At 38.2% G+C, this 22,030-nt stretch overlaps 1 protein-coding gene across 2 annotated transcripts in view; it reads right to left on the minus strand.

Moving 5' to 3' along the window:
- The window catches only part of Dpyd (dihydropyrimidine dehydrogenase), a 693,666-nt gene that overhangs the window by 171,945 nt on the left and 499,691 nt on the right, over nucleotides 1-22,030 (minus strand). For both annotated transcript variants that reach the window (XM_013036036.1, XM_013036037.1), the window contains exons 17-18: nucleotides 12,052-12,172; nucleotides 10,900-11,019 (exon numbers count right to left, since the gene is read on the minus strand). In XM_013036036.1, the coding sequence (XP_012891490.1) occupies nucleotides 10,900-11,019; nucleotides 12,052-12,172 (241 nt within the window). The remainder of the gene's footprint in view (nucleotides 1-10,899; nucleotides 11,020-12,051; nucleotides 12,173-22,030) is intronic.

The raw sequence follows: 22,030 nt of genomic DNA on the forward strand, positions 1-22,030 counted from the left end.
AAATATTTTTGTATTACCTCTTACCCCACCTCCCAAATGTCTCTCTCTCTTTGGCCTCCTCTAATGAAAAAGTGCCATGTCTGAATTACTTCCTGGTGCTTTCTGCAAACGCAGTAGAAACTATAAAGGAGATGAAAGTTGCAGGGAGAAAGATGAATGGGCTGAGAAAGAAGGTGAGGCAGGTGCAGGCATACACATACGTGTAACTGACTGAGGACTGCATCGAAGAAATTAAGAAGGACACAGAATGTTTGTTTGAGCATCACAGATGGACTGAGCACTCACAGTTTATCCAAGTCAGTAAGAAATCAGGTTATTCACTGTTATACTGATGGCAGCTTTGTTTCTAGTAAGACCTGCACACTTATACTTCAAGAAAAACACTTGAATTGCTGCTATTTTTATTTTTTGGAAAGAAGATTTTTTTTTGCAGGGTACTGGTGGCAGCTCATACCTGTAGTAGTCCTAGCTATTTAAGAGGCTGAGTTCTGAAAATCTTGGTTCAAAGCAGCCTGGGCAGAAAAGTTAGTGAGACTCTTATCTTCAATTCACCAACAAAAAGCTAGAAGTATAGAAGGGGTTCAACTGTTAGAGTTCCAGCCTTGAGCCTTGAGTGGAAATAAAGCCTATGAGAATCTGCAATCAAGCCTCAGAACTGGCCTAAAAACAAACACACACACCCCAAAAAAGAAGAAAAAGAATTTTCCCTAAGCAAGATAGAAATATAGATAATGTGACTTTTAACAATGGTTAGGAAAAGTTATCTTCACAGATTTTCAAACCAAGATATAATAAATGTTGCCTAGTAAATCACATCTGAGGGCTTTTAGTCAAATTCGGTGGGCTTTTTGACAGAGACTTACCATAGCAGATATTAGAGGAGGACATTAGTAAAATATATGTGATGGTTCATCTTTGAAGAAAGAACTATATCTGAACTCTAGAAGAGCTCTCCTGTTTATATAAACTCTGACAAGTCCCCTAGCCATCTGGAGTTTGCATCTGAGTCTGTAAAATGGTCCTAGTCATATCTACTTTGTAAGATTATTTAAATTCCAGTGAATATATGGTGTTCAATAAGCAAGTGCAGAGGAGAGCAGAAATACCAGTTTACTAATAGTACAAAACCTGCCAACATACAATTTCAAATACTACCCAAAGCAATATGAACCAATACATTGAGATTTATAAATCTTGATATAAAAAATTTCTTAAAATTGATATAAAAAATTCTTAAAATTTCTTAAAATGACACACATAAATTTATATACAAATGAATTGGCAAGCTTAGATACTGCTTGAGTGTCAGGAAGTTGTGTAAAGATGAAATGAACTGATCTTCTGTGGAGATCTCTTGATATGCACACTCAGTGTTACATATACACTGAGGTATACATGCTCTCTCACAATACACATGTTCATGCACAGATCCCACATGTAAACTCACTATAAGAAAATAATTTTCCAGATTCCCATATTTCCATGTGTATTATTTCCTAAATTTTATCTGCCTGGAAGGCTGCAGAGAAGATATCAAGCTGGTCTTCTCTTTTTCTCTTACTTCTCAGCAATTGTTCCTCAGTTTTAGAATGAAAAATACATCCTCACTCAATGATCTCAGGTACTACAATGACATATTGCTGTGGAGCAGGGACATTGTGGGGCCATGAGACAAAAAAGATCATTCAACCATTACTGAAGGTTTTTAGAAAGTGATAGATTCCAATGATTGTGTAGCCAATTTTTTTTATAAATCAGGTAGTTTCTAAGTTCTACATCCCCCAAATTAACAGAAAAACTTGTCAAATTGCCTAATACTTTTTCTTTCCTTTGTGTGGGGGGGGTGGGGTGGGAAGGAAGATGGTAGTAAAAGATCTCCATCTAAATTTTGGCTTATAACATGAATGATGTTCAGATTTGAATAAAATGACCATAAAGTAATGCTTACTAGAGCTTGGTACCAGTAGCTCATACTTGTAATCCTACCTAGTCAGGAGGTCGAACTCTGAGGATCACAGTTTGAAGCCAGAAGGAGCAGGAAAGTCTATAAAACTCTTATCTCCAATTAACCACCAAAATGCTGGAAGTAGAGTTGTGGCTCAAATGGTAGAACACTAGGCACACTAGGCCTTTAGCAAAAAAGCTCAAGGATGGGGCTGGGAAGGTGGCTCAGTGGTAGAGTGCTTGCCTTGTATACATGAGGCTCTGGGTTTGATTCCTCAGCACAACAAAAGAAACAAAAAGGTAGAAGTGGTGCTGTGGCTCAAGTGGTAGAGCTAGCCTAGGCCCAGAGTTCAAGCCCCACAACCGACCAAAAAAAAATGCTCAAGGAGAGGCCATGAGTTCAAGCTTTTATCTATCCCAAGGAAAGCAGAAAAAACACAGCCTCTGATCAACAGTATACCAAACCACGAATGACTTTGGAATCATCCAGGCTAAGGGCAGGGACACTGTGAATCACCATACGTTACCCCTACAACACTGCCATTTTTCTTCTACTTTTTGTTTAGGGTGTGACAGGAAAGAAGTGAATTCAGAGAAAAGAGCTAAAGCAATCACTATTGTAGTCTCCCAACATTTAAGGGTAGCTGAAAGAACTATGAGAGGACTTCTGGGAGTCAAGTTCTTATTCAGTTCATCAATATCTTCATAAAGTTAAAAAACCCACAAACACAGTCTACACACAGGGGTTAATTTCACCCTTGTCTGTCTCTTATACCTGTTTTGTTGTCAAAGGACTACCGATAGTCATAAATGGCTTTCACTGGTTCTCCAAACAGATTCTCTTTGTAAGAAACAGATGTTGGATTTCCATAGTTAAGTTTAAAGAAATAATTTCTGGCCCTATTTATGCCCATTGGGGGCTGAGATGACTTATTTTATTTGTATAGTACTGTAATTCTCTAAATTTGCCACCGAGTAAAGGCTTTCGCATTATTTTGGAAATAAGACTTAGACTCAAACACTCTGACAGAAATGGTTATTTATCTATTGTTCATAAAGTGTGGTCCCCAGCGAAGCCAGAGAAGTCTTCCAGATTTCCCCATTAGGAGATCTGGGGAGGAGTTCCTGCCACCTGTACTTGTACCAGCTCTCCAGATTCTAAGGCATGCTGCAGTGTGGTAACTTCTGTCTCCAGAAATCTCACCTCCCCTGTGGATGAAAGCTCTCAAGCAAAACTTGACTGCATTCTAGAAGTTAAGTAACACTTTCATGCAGGTGCCAGTGGCTCATGCCTGTAATCCCTGCAATTTAGGAGGCTGAGGTCTGTTTTGTAGCCAAATCAGGCAGAAAAAGTCTGAGAGACTCTGATCTCCAGTTAACCATTAAAAAAGCTGGAAGTAGAGCTGTGGATCAAGTGATAGAGCTTCCACCTTTGAGGGAAAGAGCTAAAAGAAAATGCCAAGGCCATGAGTTCAAGCCCCAGAACCATCCTTCAGAGAAGAAAAGAATACTTCCCATTAACAACATTAGTGAATCTTGATGTATTAAAGTCCCAGATATAAATCTGGAATCCATAATTGAATCCATAATCTATTTTTTCTTATATAATCAGGGGTTTGCTTCCAACAAGCTTAAAGATCTTCAGCTACAGACAGACAATAGTATTTTGCTTGTTTTCTGGATGGGAGCAAAAAAATGTCTTGGCTTTGGAGTTGGACAGTACTGGGGAGTCTGGACTGCTGCTCTGGGATTTAAGAGGACGGATGGTTAAAGATAGTGAGGAATCTCATTCTAGTCATGCCTTCCATTCCTAATTTCCCTTTTCAGTGTTTGGTCTTCTTCTTCATTTCCTTAGGGAGCTGAGTGATTGATAGCCTAATCCAATGACTGTATTACAGCTACCTCAACTAGGACTCTTTTCCTTATCATTAGCAGTTAGCCTATGGTTAAATTCACAGCTCACTGCGTGGTACTGCCCCTGAGATTTAAGGGTCTGGCCTTTAGAAAATATTTAACATAAAACTGAAATCTTGACACACTGAGAACTCAGTTCTCTGCAAGGATTCTTTAATTAATCCAGTGTACTGTACCACTGTTCTGTATGAGACAGTGACATGGTGAACTGTTTCTGAGCCTTATGGAGCATGTGTAGTCCTAAATTAAATAGCCACTGATGTGTACATACGCCGCTTTTTTTTAGTACAGTAGATACATATGAATCTGTGAATATTTAAACTCAGACTCAAACAGAGACACAATGCTCTCTAGTTTTACTTTCCTAATAGAACACTTTTTTGATTAATTTCAGCCTTGAAACCATTCTTTGTGGAAAAAAACACTCACATGGAGGGAAGGAATTTAATAATGCATTACCACTACTGCAAAGATAAGATTACTTAATATGTTTGTCAGAGTCCTCAAGTTTACAAAGCCTGTCAAATATTTTCTTAAGGATATAGATATTCATTTATTTTTTTCCAATTTTGTCCAAATGGAAAATAAATACCCAACACTGAAATGTCCATGAAATTGTTGTCTCTGAAATACTGTTTGATTCTATTATCTAAGTGCAGGACAATAGTTATTTCAAAGCACCCAAGGAAAGAATGTAGACCTTGATCTATGCTTTAAACCTTTGCCCTTGCTCAGTCTGTTGATGAGCTCTAAGCGTCTATGAATATGGCAGCTGAGTCCCACATGAAAAATTATGCATCTCATAAACTGCTATTCTGCTGAAATGTCAAGCCAAGGCAAGGCTGTACCTCAAACTCAGCACTTGGCATTTTCCTTCTGTCTGCTTTGTTGCCGTGAAGCAAACATGGACAGTGAGGATTTGTGTAGGGCAGGTAGCAGGCGAGCTCACTGTCAAAAATCTATTATTAGGGCTCTGATCTCCTGCACAGAGAACGAAGGCTAAACAGTAGGAAACTCACTCTCCAAGAAAGGCAATATAATGAGAAAGGGGATTCTTTGTCAATCTGTACATGAATATATTCAAATGAACATTATTTAAATGAGGATATTTAGACCAGTGAGCTTCTGGTGACCAAAGGGATCATTTATAAAGAGAATTATAATTCATCATTTGAGATGTTTACTTTTGATCAAGCTGCAAATATACTACACACACACACACACACACACACACATTTGTATAATAAGGCTTTTTATATTTTGATCTGTGAAAGTTGTGATAGTCTATGAATCATTTTACATATGAGGATAATGGAACAGAAAATTTACATTATTTTGCTATGCACAGAAACTAGTTTTAAAAAAAGCTAAGTGGAGATTAAATGAAGGCTTACCTTTTAGTTGTTTTTTGGCCTGCTTTTTCACCACATTTTAAAATTCATCTAAATTACATCTTTCCTGGGTTATTTTAAACATCTTGGTGTTAAAACCTCAGCTCATATTGACAAAAATGGTTATAATAGATAGCTTAAATTTTGTGACAGACAGTAGGTGTGTTTTTCTAAAAGGATTTTCTGCATCAACAATCAAGGGATTGACATGTAAAAAATACCCAGCCCATTAAGAACTACTTCATAATAAAAAGTACCAACACTGTATTTTGTGATCGAATTGTAATGTGAAATGTAGAAACTAAAAGTTATCCTGCCAAAATCTTCGGTTATTCACATGTGTAAAAATAGTTACTTAAAGCAAAATGATTTTCCAATCTATACTTTCTTCTTCTTCTTTTTTTTGATGGTTATTTTGGAGATCTAGTCTAGCAAACTTTTTCCACCTGCCTGCTGTCTCTTGAACTTCAGTCCTCTGGATCTCAGTTTCCTAAGTGGCTAGGATTACAAGCCTGAGCCATGAGTATCCAGCATCTTTTTAAGTTATAATATGGACTTACTTTTGTGCATTTTGTGCTCCCACCTCTCAACAAGCATGGGACTACAAATTTAACTTACACCTTTTTGAATAATGAAATCATCTTTAAGAGTCTTATAGCTACAATTTTTATAAGATCACAACTATTACAAGAAAACACATGGATTTAAAATTAGTTGTCATTTCTATGTAAGAACAGTGATGGAATATGCCAGTATAATTTGTTCTGAAATATGCCACCATTTCCTACATCTCTTCTAAGGTACTTGTGGTTAGTAAATATAGACTAATAAAAGATCAAATCTTGAAGGTTACTTTTAAAGGAATGAATTACAGATCAGTAACAGAAATACACAAATCTTAATGTTGAATAAAAGGTGTTCTATATTTTCCATTAAATTTCCCACACAATAATTTCAAATAAGCATTTAAAAACATAAGACAAATTTTCTTTCTTTGGAAACATCGGACCAACTTTGGCCTATAATATAATTGAGAAAGGAGTTCATTTTGAGCTTACTGGAAGTAAACTGTACTGAGCCTTAAGTATTATTTAAAGTGCTTGCACAAAGCAACTTCACACTTTTCCTCTATGTATATCTATATGTTTATATATGCACCAACTGACTTATGTATAGGATAATAGAGTTACAGCAAATCCAAGAAATGTTCTTCATAAATAAAAAGCACTAACACACATGAACAATAAAGCCTCTTCAAATGAGTTTACATACCTGATATGCACTTGACTACACTTCTCTAGATGTGTCTATAATTGAACACAGTTTATCCTCACCAAGTGACTTGGAAGGTAGGCATATCTTTAGTTGATACCACACAACTCATTTTAGCCATCTTTAAAGGAATCTTACCAAGGGAGGATTTCGCATGAAAATATAACAGCACAGCGGGATAGAGGTTAGTAATACTAATCACTGAGTTGGACTCTGAACATAAATCATGCCAGATATTTCCTACATGTTGAAACAAGGTTTAGAAACCATCTTCTTAAACCAGCAAGAACAAAATCTTAGGAGGAGATCCCAATACACTGTCTTACTATAACCTTGAAACTGTCCTTCTATAGGCTTAATGACTTCTTTCATTTAGCAGAGGACTTCTAAAATAGTATCTCTTTCAAGCTTTTTTGACATTAGAGACACAATAAAACATACATCCCCATTCTGGGCATTGTTGGCTCACACTTAAAAACTTGTTTCTCAAAAGAATGAGATCTGTTGGATCATAGTTTGAAATCAACCCCGGCAGACTAGTCCTGGACATTACATCTCCAAAACAGCCAGCCAAAAGCTGGGCTGGATGTGTGGCTCGATTGGTAGAGCATTAGTTGTCAATGCACAAACAGAACAAGAGTGAAAGGCCCTGAGTTCAACCCTGGTATTGACAAAAAATAAATAAACAAATTCCACATCATAATATGGACCTCTATATATTACATGGATAATAGGAAAAGTGTGATCAAACAATGCAACAATGAGCAAATCCATTGCATTTCTTATCCTATTTTTGAATGCCAGTTCAGTTCATCAAGCTTAAATTCCATTGGATATTTGAGGATTGAGAGCTAATACCTCAAATATACTGCTCTGGAATTTATAATAGACATATTGAAATAAATCAACAGATACTCTTTAGCTACCTTACCAGGGCCCATTACTGGCCCTTATTAGCTAATTCATCATAAAAGAAAATGTGGTTGCTTTCTTGAAGCAGTGCACTGCCCCAGGACCTTCCTGATTTCCCCATTTATATATACAAAACCTTTATTTTCAGAGAGAAGGAATCTTATTCTGAGAAAAAATAAAATAAAGATTGAACAATGACCTAGAGAATATATTGAAAAAGAAACAGTATCTTTATCTGGCAAGACAAATTACATGCTCTTAGATGGCTACCTAAAACTGAACATTCTTTACATTTGGCTTAAAAAATATGCTATCAGTCGTGTGCCAGTGGCTCACACCTGTAATTCTAGCTACTCAAGATGCTCGAGATCTGTTACTCAAGGTTTAAAGCCAGATCCAGAAAACAAATCCAAGAGATTTATACCTTCAATTAGCCAGCAAAAAGGCAGAAATGAAGATATGGCTCAAGTGGTAGAGCCTTAAGAAAATAAAGCTAAACAAGAATGAGAAGTCCTCACTCTGGAAAGCAGTATGGAGGTTCCCCTAGGACCCAGTAATCCCACTCCTGGGCATTTACCCAAATAACCACAAGAAAGGCCATACGAAAGCTACCAGCACAACCATGTTTATTGCAGCATTACTAACCATAGCTAGGCTATGGAACCAACCCAGCTGCCCCTCAGTAGAGGAATGGATCAGGAAGATGTGGTATATATACACAATGTATATATACACAATGGAGTCTATGCTTCCATCAGAAAGAATGACATTGCCCCATTTGTAAGGAATAGAAAGATGTGGAAAAATTACATTAAGTGAAGCAAGCCAGGCCCAAAGAAATACAGGTTTTATGGTTTGTAATAATTAGAATTTGTCTATGATATTCTTAGCAGGGATCACAATAGCCCAATCGCTAAGTGCATAGGACCATATATAACGAAGCATATCAAAATGAACTCCAAGAATTGGAAACAAGGTTATTATGTCTGGTATGCAGTTATTTCTAGCTTTTCTTTCTGTTCTAGTTTTCTGTACACTTTGTCTTGTATATAAGCTTACCTGATCTATAGAAGGGAAAGGGCATCACAGAAACAGCAGGAAAAAGAGTGAACAAATGTAACAATGATACTCACTAGACTCTGCTAAAAATGAACTTTACAACTTGGGTGGGAGGAGTGGGGAGTGGTAAGCAGGAGAAAACGAGGCAGGGAATAATGGTGTTTAAAAAGAAATGTAGTTATTACCTTACGTAACTGTAAACCCCTTGTTCATCACTTTCACAATAAATTTTTAAAAAAATAATGAGAGGCCCTGAGTTCAAGCCTCTCTCTCTCTCTCCCTCTCTCTTTCTCTCTCTCTCCCTCTCTCTCTCTCTCTCTCTCACTGTCTCTCATACATACACACACACACACACACACACACACAGGATTCAAATAGATCTTCCAAAAGCTTGCATTCCAGCATTCTAAGGTAATACTTAGGACATTATTAGCACTATGCTGTTTTTTCTTTTTCAAATCTTGTCAATAAAAACCTATCTAGCATATTTGGTTTGCCGTTCCATATTGAAGCAGCATTTGAAGTTCTGATATCCATATTTGATGGACTAGGAGTACATATGTCCATTTTTTAGTTTACTTTTTTATTTCTTTTCTCAAATTTTTTATTGTCAAGGTGATGTCCAGAAGGGTTACAGTTGTATATGGCCATTTTCATACTTTAATCACCCTTAAAATTTGAAACCACTATGTAACCTGATTTTACAAGGCTGTTTTCCTGTAACTCATTGTGAAAGAACTTTGTTCTAGAACTTGCTTCTGCCCGAATATATATTATCATTGCCTGTTTAAACTGCTTTTCAGATTCTATTACCTTCCATACTAAAGCAAGCATTGCTTTTAAAGGAGAAAAACTGTACTAATTTTGTTGGAATGGAGAAAGGCTATTTTCCAAACAGATTGTTTTAATGTGAAGGGACTTAATATAGGACCTATTAGAAATGAGGTACAAGCCCTTAAAAAATGTTAGGGACTTTTCTGTGGTTTAAAATAAGGTTCTACCTCAGCTTAGCTGAGCTTGTAGCCCAAGTGAATATTTATATGTCAATTTATAAATCTTCGAAATAGAGTTTTATGGAAATGGTTATAGGCCCTGAGGTATAGCTGGACTTGTTTTCAGGTGCTGCTATAATTTTCAGTGTGTATATACGCTTAAAGACTGTAACACAAAAGACGTTTTCTAATGCTGTAATTTGGTAGTTTTATTAGACTGAGTTATAGTCCAAGAGAATATTTAGAAATTGCAGCTTAAATGAGAAAATGTGAATGGCATTACTTATATAAAATACTACTGCAATAGTTCTTTTATTAATTTTTAATGCTCAGCCCCCTCTGTGACCTCCTTTATTCTCTTACTGACAGTGTGGCAGGCTGGAAAAATTGAAATGGGCTGACAGAAAACATAGTTTACGTGCGAGCCCAACTCTTTCTGAGCACTTGCTAACGCAGATGGCGCTCTTCAGGTTGGGTTTTGCAGTCATGGATGAGGCCCAGTGTAATCGCTCCTGATAACAAGAGAGCGATGCGCAGATGCTGTTTCTCCTTGCTGACATGGTGGGACAAGCCTTCCATTAAAGGCAGAATATAACCTTTTGCTGTGCGTGGTGTCAGGGCTCAGCATGGACAGAGCTTTAATTGTGTGGCTCCTGCTCCTCCCAAGAGCACATTTCAGTCTGATTCAGCAATGCTTTTCTGGAACAGTGGGACACCGGGCTGTGTTATGTATATTTACTGCTTTCTCTATCACCAAGGAGATTAATCCCCAATACCAGGACAGAGAAGAACCTCACAGCATTGTCTTTGCGGGGCCAAGTTCATGTTGTCACAGCAACAGAATGCCAGCAGGGCAAAGAGAAGGGAGGAGACAGGGATTAAAACTTCTCTCTGGTTCGCCAATGAGGAAGACTGTTACAAAGGTGTGATATCTGCCACTCTCTTGTCAGATGAGGCTTCAATGGAATGTGTGAATGGCTAGTTTGAGACAGTTGTGAAATCAAGAGTTATTTGTTTTTCTTTTTTCTGTTTTTTTTGAAGGTAGATTGTAAAATTCTGGGAAGAGAGGAAAGTCATTTCAAGACCGGTGTAAAAGTATGATAATTAGAACAAGTTGAGACTCTGTAAAAGTATGATAATTAGAGTGATGACATTCGTTTCTCTGGTGAAGCCCTGGTATTAGCCCTCTCTAATAGGTGGTATGACAAGAGAGGAATTTGTGCAAGACCCCAGGGTGAGTATTCATCCATCTCCACATTCGGTCTGTCCATCTATCATAGCCATTACCAACATTGACGCTTCCATGACTTATAAGAACTTGAGATCACAAAAGACACGGTGTTCTTGTTTGCTACGTGACCTACTGCTCGGCCAGCCATGGCCAGAGAAACAGAATTGAAGATGACAGCACCTACCTGACACTCCTCCATAGGTGGTCCGCTTTCCGACACCCACTGCTGGCCAAGGAGTGCCATCCGCTTTCAGTCCCATCAGCCCTGAGACAGTGTTGGTGGCTGTCACTCCATCGGCACCACCTGTGACACAGTAAGACAGACAACATTTGTCTGCAGTTCTTCAAGAAATATTAGTCAAGACCCAGCCCAACACAAACGACTCAGGGAAGTCCACACTTTACTTTCCTCGGAGAACGTTTCCTCTCCTCAAAGTACACCCTAATTTAACTCTGACAATTATGCCCCTTGTTTTAATACACATGATTGCATTTATTTTTTCCACTTATGAGGTAGATTTGTCGGTGCCAGAGTTTTGTACTGAGCGTTACTGCTCAGGTAATTTACAATATTTCTTCAAGTCAACGTGAGATTTCTTATGGCATTCAGCATAAGCATACATGATTTATCAAGCCATACATGGACTCTATGATTTATGAATGCAACAGATAAGTGTTGAGTGTGTGTTTAAGGTGGTATACTAAGGAAACTCCTAAGCAATTTCACAGTGTAGCACTTGGCATCTTTTTTATCCACCTCAATGCAGAGTCAAATGCTCTCTTGTTAATTGAAATATTATGAATTCCTTAAGTACAGAGTGGTCTGCTGTTGCTGTAGCTTTGTCTCAAAACTGGTTTGTGTGCAAAATATGGATATATTAGAAAAAATTATCTTTTTTAAGTTTTATTTTGCCTTTTTTTCTTTCATTTCTTTTTTTCTCTCTCTCTTTTTCCTTTCTTTCTTGCTCAAGACTAGTACTCTACCACTTGAGGCACACAGTTCTGGCTTTTTGATAGCTGGACATATGAATCTCTTGGATTTTTCTGTGAAGACTGGCTTTGAAGCACAATCCTCAAATTCCCTGGGTGCCTAGATTCTGTTATTTTGTGACCCTAGGTCAAAGTTGGGTTTCTGTTTATTAGCTGAAGTGCATGTATGCACCTAGATCTGATATAGCAACACTCTTTTTGAGTATTTGTGAGAAGTATTTTATGAACTTGTTCTTTCTTAAAGTCATGATATACTTATCTGTCTACAAAAAGAAGGCATCTTTTGATATGGCTACAGAATTCATGCTAATACATAACTGAGCACTAGTACAAGTCTAGGTCTTACCTTCCTTCGCCGCTCTTGCGATGCTTACAATATCCGTGACATTTGGGGTCAATTTGGCAAAAAAAGGGATCTGAACAGCTTGCCTAACCCAGCGGCAGATGTTCCGTACCAGCTCTGGATCCTGTTCAAATAGGTCAGTTAAACATAGAACATCATTAAGGAATTGCAATCAAAATGTGTTCCAGCCCAAGTGAAAGCCAGATGTGTAAGACAAACCCAATCTGACAATGAGGTTTATGGTACAGTTCTCAAATTCTTCCTCAGTATTACACCTAGACTGGTTAGAGAACCGAGGGTTAACACACTTCAACTGAACTACAAACTTATAAACTAAAGGTTACATTTCTCCAGGAAGTCTTTGGAAAATAAAATTACAAAGAATAAGATGGAAAAGAATGTTTCTAATGACTCATACCAGCAATCCTAGCCTAAGATCTGAGGATCACAGCTCAAACCCAGCCTAATCTAGTCAGTTAAAAGCCCCTGAGACTCTTATCTCTAATTAACCAGCAAAAAGCTGGAAGTGGAGCTGTGGCTCAAGTGATAAAGTGCTAGCCTTGAGCTGAAAGTTCTAAAGGAAAGCAGCATCCAAGGTAAAGCCCAAATATTCACACACACACACACACACACACACACACACACACACATGCACACACATGTGTAATATTAGGAATGAAAGAGAAACTTTTGGTTCAGGAAATATTCCAGAATTTCTAGTGACTTCATGTCTAATAAAAGATATACATTTGGACATCTGACTCCCAGTGAGAGGTATTGAATCTGAAGCCTGTTGTTCTTTTCATTAGAAAACATGTTCTCACTGAAGTGTATCAAAAGAAAGTCTAGCAGTGACATCACCATACATCTAGATGTGAAATATATACACGCTAAAGGGGGATTTAGCCTTGATCACACCTGCTCGCTTTTGTCAATGTTAGATCAGTACAGCCAGTTTTACTCATTTACTTGAAAGAATTGATCCAAATGACAACAATGAAAAAAAGCATCAAGTGTTCATTTTTAAAAGCAGAGAATAAACATTGTCTTTTGCCTTTTTCTGTGACTTTTTGTTTCTTCAAGCATTTATTTTCTCATGGGACAAGAATCATTTAGAGGCAAAAAAAAAAAAACAAACCCAACAACCTTTCCATTGAAATAAGTTAGCTGTGGTAATTCTTTGATTTCAATACATACAATAGCCTTTTTTCCCTCTTATTACTTTGAGTGCCAAATTTATTCTGACAGTTGCTGATAATGCACTGTGATAAATTACCTTAAGGTAGGCAATCCTAATTAATTATTGAACCTAGTAATATCATTTTAGTGAATTAAGTTCTTTGAATAAAGAAAAACCCAAGAAAAGATGGACATATATTTTACACTATGACATTGTCAGTAAGTCTCTCATCCAGAAGTAATATTTGTGTACTTAAGAAAGTTACTGTTTGCACTTTAACCTTTTAAGGTCTTTTGAGATGAGATTTCAGGTGTTATAACCTTTAGAAAGAACCTTTTCACTTACTTTGAATGTATCTTGATCTGTCATCCTGCATGCCTCTAAAATGTTATGTGTTTATTTTCTGAGATACTGAAATGAGGTAATTTCTGTTGCTTGCTATCATTTGCTTTTCAGCAAGTCTTAATACTTTCAACAAGAAGTCTTTGGCTGGGCTTGTTCCCTTTTCAGGACAGTAATTTCTTCATTAAACATAAATATTAAAAAGCACTCTATGGTATGCTGTACGGGGCTGACTGTGCATTATGAATAGTAAAATCTGGAGAGTTAGCTGTACAAATTCTAACTCATGAAAATGGAGATCTGACCCTGTCCTGTGCAACACTCATGAAAAATGTATGAGTATAGGCATTACGAAGGCAGTTGTATGTTGGTGATATTCATTTCTAAGTTATGAATTTCCACGGGACTTAGCCTAGATATGACAGTAACTCTAGCTGATATGAATTGCATGTCCTTTCTGAAAGCCCTCTTTAACGCAGAATTTGACAATAATTTAAAGATCACTTGAGTTGCATAATACATGGAAAGCAGCCTGATAAGAATTACTGAAACAAATTTTAAAATATCATTTGGTTCCAACAGAGTAAACACTAATAACCTGATAGAGCTGCTAAGTGGTTAATCAATACTATTGACCAACACGTCTTCATAATTTACTTTTTCTTTTTTGTCGTCGTTGTTGATTTCTTTTCACTAGTTGGCTATTTTATTAAAAAATATTTGTATTATCTTTAAGTAGTTTTACAAAGGAGTTGTCATTCCAAAAAGCAATTTATGAATACAGTACAGCTTGATCAATGTCACCCCTTTCAATCTTTTCACCCACCCTTTCCTCATTACTCAATTTTGTAGGATATATGTATATGCCATATATATGTACATGCCATCTAATAAAGCAATTTATGTAGACAATGCACCTTGATCTGTGTAATCCCTTTAACATCTACACCCCTCCCTTCAACCCATCAGTTCCCTCATTTTCCTGTTTTGTGGTATATACAACGAATTATTGTCTGTATTCACCCCTCTTCCCCCTTTCATTCATCTATTCTTCTCACCTTTACCTCTCTTCCCTCCCTTACAAGTACACGTTTCCTGGAACTTAGCTTGTTGGGCTTTGACTTAGACTTTTGAAAGAATTATACAATTTAAACTCTCCAGAGTCTAATAACTGAAGTCTACACTTCAGTTAATTCATTTGTAACCATTTGCATAACACCCAGTATGTTAACCTGTAAGTTTATAGGCACAAGCTAGCTACCACAAATGAGGGAAAGAAGCAACGTTTGTTAGTAAGTCTCTTTTAGTCCTTGTTTAACGATTGGAATTTTTTCAAAGGCTTATTTTAGTTTGCTAAAACTATCCAGTTCCTTAGTAACCATTATTCCCTGGAATCATCATCTGTCTCTATTTTGAGACAGCATAATTGGACCCTCCTTTGGTCCTGTAAAGGTTGACAATGTTCAGCACGTGTTTTCGCCTTCAGCCAGCTGCTGACTAATCACACTGTCAGCTGAAACACAATTTAATTACCTGACAATTTTCCAAACAACTTCTGACCAGCACTATTGTGAAAATTGACTTTTTATGAATTGAAAATTTTTTGCTAGTCACTTCCAATAGGGAATATTCTAAAGCAAGAATACTTACAGGGATGATATGACAAAATAACTGTGTGCATTTGGGGGAATTCAAAGATATTCTGCAAACATTCATGTATCTTAAGAGTTTGTATATTTTGATGTAAAAATTTTAAATAGCAAAAGTAGTGATTTGACTTGATTTTTCTTTTCCTTTTGGGACCAAGGCTTGAACTCAGGGTCTGATGCTTTTGCTTGCAAGTTAGTGCTCTATTACCTGAGCAATGCCTCAGCCTCTAGCTTATCTTTGTCTCTTTTCCAGAGAGAGGGTTTGGAACCATATTTCAGGCTGTCCTCAAACTTTCTCTGTGGCTCACACTATCCTTCAACACAATTCTCCTACCTTAGTCTCCTCAGTGCTGGAATTACAGGCTTGAGCCGACATACTTGGCTGTTACTCTGTTACTTGGCCCTCTTATATTTTGATGATAGCTTTATACAGCTGTGTCTTTCCTAACAAATTAGCCTTTAGAAACTTAAGATGAACAATTTGTAGGCACTTTCCAATTCCTCTCCAACTCTTCAGGATATTAACCATACAAAAGGCACTATTTTCTCTCAGAAAAATTGAGCCTTTAAATACATTGTCCATGCATGTGTGTATGCATGTATGCACGCACATGTGCACGCCTGCTCAATAACTGTTAACTCTTTTGTTATTCTTCTAAGCACCAAAAAAGTTCTGAGCAACAAAACGGTGGAAGTGTGATTTGGAGATATTATCAAAGGATTGTAAAAAGCCCTTGTGGAAGTGGGTGACGGGTTTGAGGTACAAATGCTGCACTTTAGGGTACCCTATGAGGTAAGCAGACCAGACCTAGGAAGTGTTCAATGAGGGTGGAGAGCAGACAAGGAACAAATTTGACAAATTAAAAAATATTTCTGGAGAGCTGTCAACTGATGCCTGCAATTAATGCATTCCAGAAGAAATTCCTATGAAAACCATGTCTAGATTGTTTGCTGTATAGTTTCCATTGCACAAAGCTGTGTGTGTGTGTGTGTGTGTGTGGTGTGTGTGTGTGTGTATGTGCATGTGTGTGTGTGTGTTTCCAATTTAGTGCTCTACTACTTGAGCCACAGCTCCACTTCCAGCTTTTTAGTGATTCATTGGAGATTAGAGTCTCACAGAGTTACTTTCCTTCCTGGGCTGGGTTATAAAAGAGATCCTCAAATTTCAGCCTCTAGGATTACAGGCATGAGCCACCAGTGCCCAGCAAAGCTGGCTGTTTTGAAACCTTTTTCTTTTCTAAATTTAGTTTTATTGTCAAGGTGATGTACAGTTACATATGTAAGGTAGTGAATACCTTTCTTATTGAACTTGGTATCCCCTCCCTCATTTTTCTCCCACTTTCTCTCCAAGGCCATGTGCTAATTTCTCAGTACCTGAAACTTCTATGTCTCTAGTTGAGGCCTTGTGTAGGAATTCCTTACGAATGGCCCGCCTTTCTGCATTTGAGGCCACTCAAATGACCTCTCCATTGAGGACCAGGTTTGCCACCATGTTCCCCCCCTCATCAAATCTCCCTCCTTCCCTGCCCTTTAGAAAGGAACAAGCACAAGCAAACGAGGCTGTGAGTGTTTCTTGATAAGCTAAATTACAAGTGAAATTTTTGACTTAAGAAAACATTCCTCTCCAATTTACCTGGTAATTTTCACTCTCTACAATTCTTTCCAAAATGGATTTCTTAGAAGCTGGCATCTCAATGAATTCACTGATTTTTTTAACCAGTTATAAAATGTTTTCCACTAAGGAACTCCTCTAAGTCTTAATTCACATGACATGACAGGAGGTGGCGAGCATTTTTATTATGTCTACTTTTCTGATGGAGAGGACGGGGACCCAGAAGCTCAATCTGAGTAGCTCTTTCATCTTCTTAATTTTCTTTCCCATTATCATGTTCTAAACCGTCATCTTCTTTAGCAAAATTGCTCCCTAAAGTGAAATTCAGCTGTCAATTGTAAACTCGAACTATAAAAGGCTCTTACTACATTTATACCTGTAAGAGTAGATGCAGCTGCAAACTAATAGGCAAAACAGATGCCTTTATTCTTCTATATCAAAAAATGGGGCAGAAAAATTTAAATACCTTAAAGAATAAGGGAAGGCAAAGGCTTTAATGGGGATTTTTTCAATTAATGTTTGTTTTAGGATGGCTTTTTCTTTTTCTGGCTTCAAAATTCTAATGGTAGTACAATAATTTTGAAAAATAATTTGACAGTTGGCTATCAGGGCAAACTTGTCCTTACTAATCAATCTATATATTCTATTTATACAAAAGCCATAAAGAGACCTGGGCATTGGTGATAGCTCACATCTGTAATCTTAGCAACTCAGGTGACTGAGATCTGAGGATCGCAATTCCAAGCCATCCTGAGCAGGAAAGTCTGTAAGAATCTTATCTCCAATCAACCATCAAAAAGCTGGAAGTAGAGCTGTGGCTCAAGTGGGTAGAAGGCCAGCCTTGAACAAAAAAGAGTTAAGAAAAAGTATCTACGTCCTGAGATCAAGCACCAGTACCAGCACAAGAGGAAAAAAAATGAAATAGAAGTCATGTAAACATGTATTCTCACAAAGACTTGTTCAACAACATTTTCCAGAGAGCTACAAATCAGAATCAACTCCAATGTCCAACTCAGTATGCAAGCAAATTAACAGACTGTGGCATGTGTAGTAATACAAAGAAACAAACAGTCAGGCCCCAACTTTGGACCAATTATTTTAAAAAGAAGCTGAGTTCAATGTGTTTACAAAAGAGTGCATTATGTATGTATACATGCATGCACACGCATGTGCACACACACACACACAGATGAACTGTGGTGACAGAGAGGTATATTCTGAGAGTAGAACTGATGAAGAGAGTAAATGAAAGAATGCATATGTCAACTTCTGAGGATGAGAGATTCTCTATTTTGATTGTGGTGTGCACAGGTATAGACATTGCACCAAACACATCAAACTTTACCCTTAAATGTGTTTGGTCTATTACAGGTAATTTGAAGTGCCATAAGTGTTATCTGGATTTTTAACAAGAAGACTCCATGAGTAGAACTGCTTGCTTTCTGACCAAGTGAGCAAATTCTGACCATGAGCTGCTGCCTGTGTCTGTAATGGAAACTACAATGAATGAGATCAGGGAGTCAAGGCATATTAGGAAACGTGATTCGGGCACGTAATGAACTACACATGGGATTCTGTGGGTCAGAAACCAGACATGCATTGTGTTTGCCCGCTTCAGCAAGTGTCACAAGGATCCAGAAGTTAGCACACATTGACCAAGTGCCATTAAGTTGAATTGACAGAGTGTCCATTGCACAAACCAGCACTGACTTTCTTCTTTCTGGTGAATTTGAAGAAAAGTGGGCTTATAAAGTTAGTGGATCCAAAATAATCTATTACACAACTTTTATGTTGACAGTAGAGATTTAAAGAGGCAGATCATATCCAAACCTTATCCTTAGGAAATGAAAAGTGAAAACATTTTTTAATCCAGAGGGAAAAATATACGCAATAATGGCAAATGTGATTCTAAAATGTAGTTTGTGTATAAACAGTATATATGTCTATACATCTACACTAACTCCCCTACCCCCCTACACCCACACTTTACTTTGTAGAAATTACCCAACTCTCTTGTGTGTTCTATCCTTCCCAGATGCATAAGGCACAAGCCTTCTTCGAATTCTCATTTCAGGCTCTTCCTCCTATTCTCTTCCTTATATTATCCCTACTCCTCCTCCTCCTTTTCCTCTTCCTTTTCTACCTCCTCTCCTCTTACTCCCCCTCCTTCCTCTCTCTCACACTCTTTCTCTTCTCAACATGTCTCTCCTTGTATCTCCCTTTCTCTCCCTTTCCTCCTCTCACCCCTTTCTCCAAAATGTCCCTTGAACAAACCCTGCCAAGAATCCTATAAGACCCATCCTCCCATTCCTGCCTCAACTCAAATGGCTTAGTAAATGTGTTCCTCCTCCAAAATGTTTCTTTATTACTGCATTTATAATAATGTTTTTTAATCCTCTCCCTGTTGATAATCAATTTCTCTCTACTAGACTACTATGATGACTATTACTAGACCATTCATTTTTGCTCTTCCACTCTAATGCCCTAGAATAGAGAATGACATATGAAGATGTTCAGTTCAAAGAACGAAGGATTCTTAGTTGTGTGCCATATTTGCCTTCTCTTTTCTGGAAAGCCAGCATAAGCCAGCCAGGGGAGTTGGAAACAGCCCTTCCACTGGTCTCTATTGCCAAGAGGAAGTGCTTACAATGAACTGGCCTCTGCTGTGGTAGCCTGGACTTCCCACACACGTCAGGGATGTGTCTGTATAATCCCTGAGGATGCTTAAGGTGTCTCCACAGCCTGTATCTCTGGCACCATCTCCTCTCCATTCCTGGAGGAGGGAGGGCCTGCTGGTGATATTCTCACCAGCTAATGGGCCCTTTCAAATTCTAAGTACAGTTCCCATGAATATGATTTAAAGCTGTTTCTTTTCCCCCCCTTTTTGGCCTTCACAAGGAATTCCCTAGTGTACCATTCTTCTGGTATTAGTGCCAGTGGTTTCTATTGCCACCTGCGTGGGCTCAAAGAATTCCTTTATCAACTCAGTGGTGGAGAACCTGCCTGCACTGTTGATGAAAACTCCCAAATTCTGGGCATTCTTCTACTCTTTTCTTCTCTGATGACTCTTGGGATCTTTAACTCTTTCTTTTACAAGATCAACCACCACCTTCTCTCTCTCTCTCTCTCTCACACACACACACACACACATATGGCAGTGGTAATGGTAATGCAGTCAGAAAACATGAATGTGCTCAGTAAACAACCAGTGAACCATTCCTACCCATAGTAGCCAGGGGATGTCCTTGGGCCTACTCTTCTAGTGTTCAGGCCACCTTAGTATCTAATCCAATGCTCAGAGTCTATTTCCATATCAAAGACTCCGACTTGGAAAATTGGGTGGGGCATTTCTATTTCACAATCAACATTTGGAATCCTTGAGGAATGATGTAACATTTCCTCAGAACTGATGAGTTCCATCCAGGCCCCAGTGGTTATTGCCTGTAATCCTAGCTACTCAGGGGGCTGAGATCTGAGGATCATGGTTCAAAGCCTGCCCAGGAAGGAAAGTCTGTGAGACTCCAATAAACCACCAGAAAACTGGAAGTGGCACTGTGGGTCAAGTGGCAGAGTGCTCGCCTTGAGCTGAAGAGCTGAGGGACAGCGCCCAGACCCAGAGTTCAAAAAAAAAAAAAAAGAACGGATGAATTTCTGCTAACATACCAAATAGAACCTGAACACAGAACCCTCCCTGTCACAAAATTCTGCTTCTCTCTTCCTTTCAGAGGCATTACTTCCCTGGAGGCACCTTAGCCTTTTCACTCTAGCCCTGAATCAGATTCCTGGAGAACTCACCTGCTGGTAACAGCTTCCATACCAGCGAGTTCCACCTATAGCTTGCAGATTCATGAAGTTGTGCAGTGTAATCTGGAAAAGCTTCTGTACAGAGAATCAGCCTGTGAACATATTCTCTTGCCACCACTGGTAGGTGTTCAGAATTATGGACCAAACGAGACAAAATGAACCCTCACCAGTTTCCTAATTACTGCTAGGAACACACTACAAAGACCTCAGTTCTAATGAAGTATTGGTCATTGTTGGCACTATGCATGGGTTTGTTTTCGAGAAAGGCAAGTATTTAAATGTCTAATAAGGAGGTTTGACTCTATTCTGACTCCAGGCAGCTTGGAATTTGCTTTCTGAATGCAAAATATTTGTTTTTGTAAACGGTATATCAATTGATCTTTTATATATCAGTTGGTCTATTCACTTAGCTTATGTGATCCAGCCCTAAGAGTTAGAAAACACCCACAGCTTCAAACCTAAGTCTCTTTATAATTCCATACTGGAGTGAATGATTAAACAACTCATGGAGGGTTGCTAGGGTAAAACAGTATTCTGCCCTAGAGCACCCACCATGCTGGTAGATACATTTCAGATGAAGAGAGTCTTGGGAAGTCTTGCTTCTGTCTGGGGAACTTGATGAAATTCAAGCAAGAAGGAATTACTGCTGAGGCAATTTTAAATAACATAGCAGAGAGCTCAATCCCTTGACAGTGAATGGTTCCAACTAAGGAGGACTCATCCATAACAAGTTGGTACATTTCCTTAAAGAATTTCTTCCTAATGCTACAGCAAGAGCAGGAAAGAAGTATCTAAGCCTTGTATTTGGTTTTCAGTTTCTTTGGCCAGCTTGTTGAATTTCTTTCTCTTTTTTACATTGAAAAGACCAGGGGATACCAGACACTGAGCTGATTTTGCTAAAAAGATTGTTGTGTAAATCTATGGGATGGGAATGACTTGAAACATGATTTGTAAACATGACAGTCACAAGCTTTTGACATGAAATTCATGGACATTGGATTTTGCTCAAAACTGTGAACAACCCTGAACCTAACTATGTTTAGCAATATATTTATTTACATGGCATAGTGACTTATAAGATACATATCAAGTCAGCTTGCATTACTGAAGCTTGTATTCTTAGCTATGTGGGAGGCAAAGATTGAAGGACCATGGTTCTAAGTCAGCCTGGGTGTCAAAGTTCATAAGACTCTGTCTCAACCAACAGCTGGCCACAGAGGTACCTGTTACCCTACTCCCAGGAAAAGCCCAAGTTTGGGCATACGAGAACTCACCTGTCATCCCTAGTGATAAAGAAAAGCACAAGCAGGAGGATCATAGCTCACGCTAGCCTAGGCATAAAGTGAGACTCTACCTTGAAAATATCCCATGCCAAAAGGGGCTGGAGGCATGGTT

Source organism: Dipodomys ordii, unplaced genomic scaffold, assembly GCF_000151885.1.
Source record: "Dipodomys ordii isolate 6190 unplaced genomic scaffold, Dord_2.0 Scaffold242, whole genome shotgun sequence".
In the NCBI taxonomy this organism is placed as follows: domain Eukaryota; kingdom Metazoa; phylum Chordata; class Mammalia; order Rodentia; family Heteromyidae; genus Dipodomys; species Dipodomys ordii.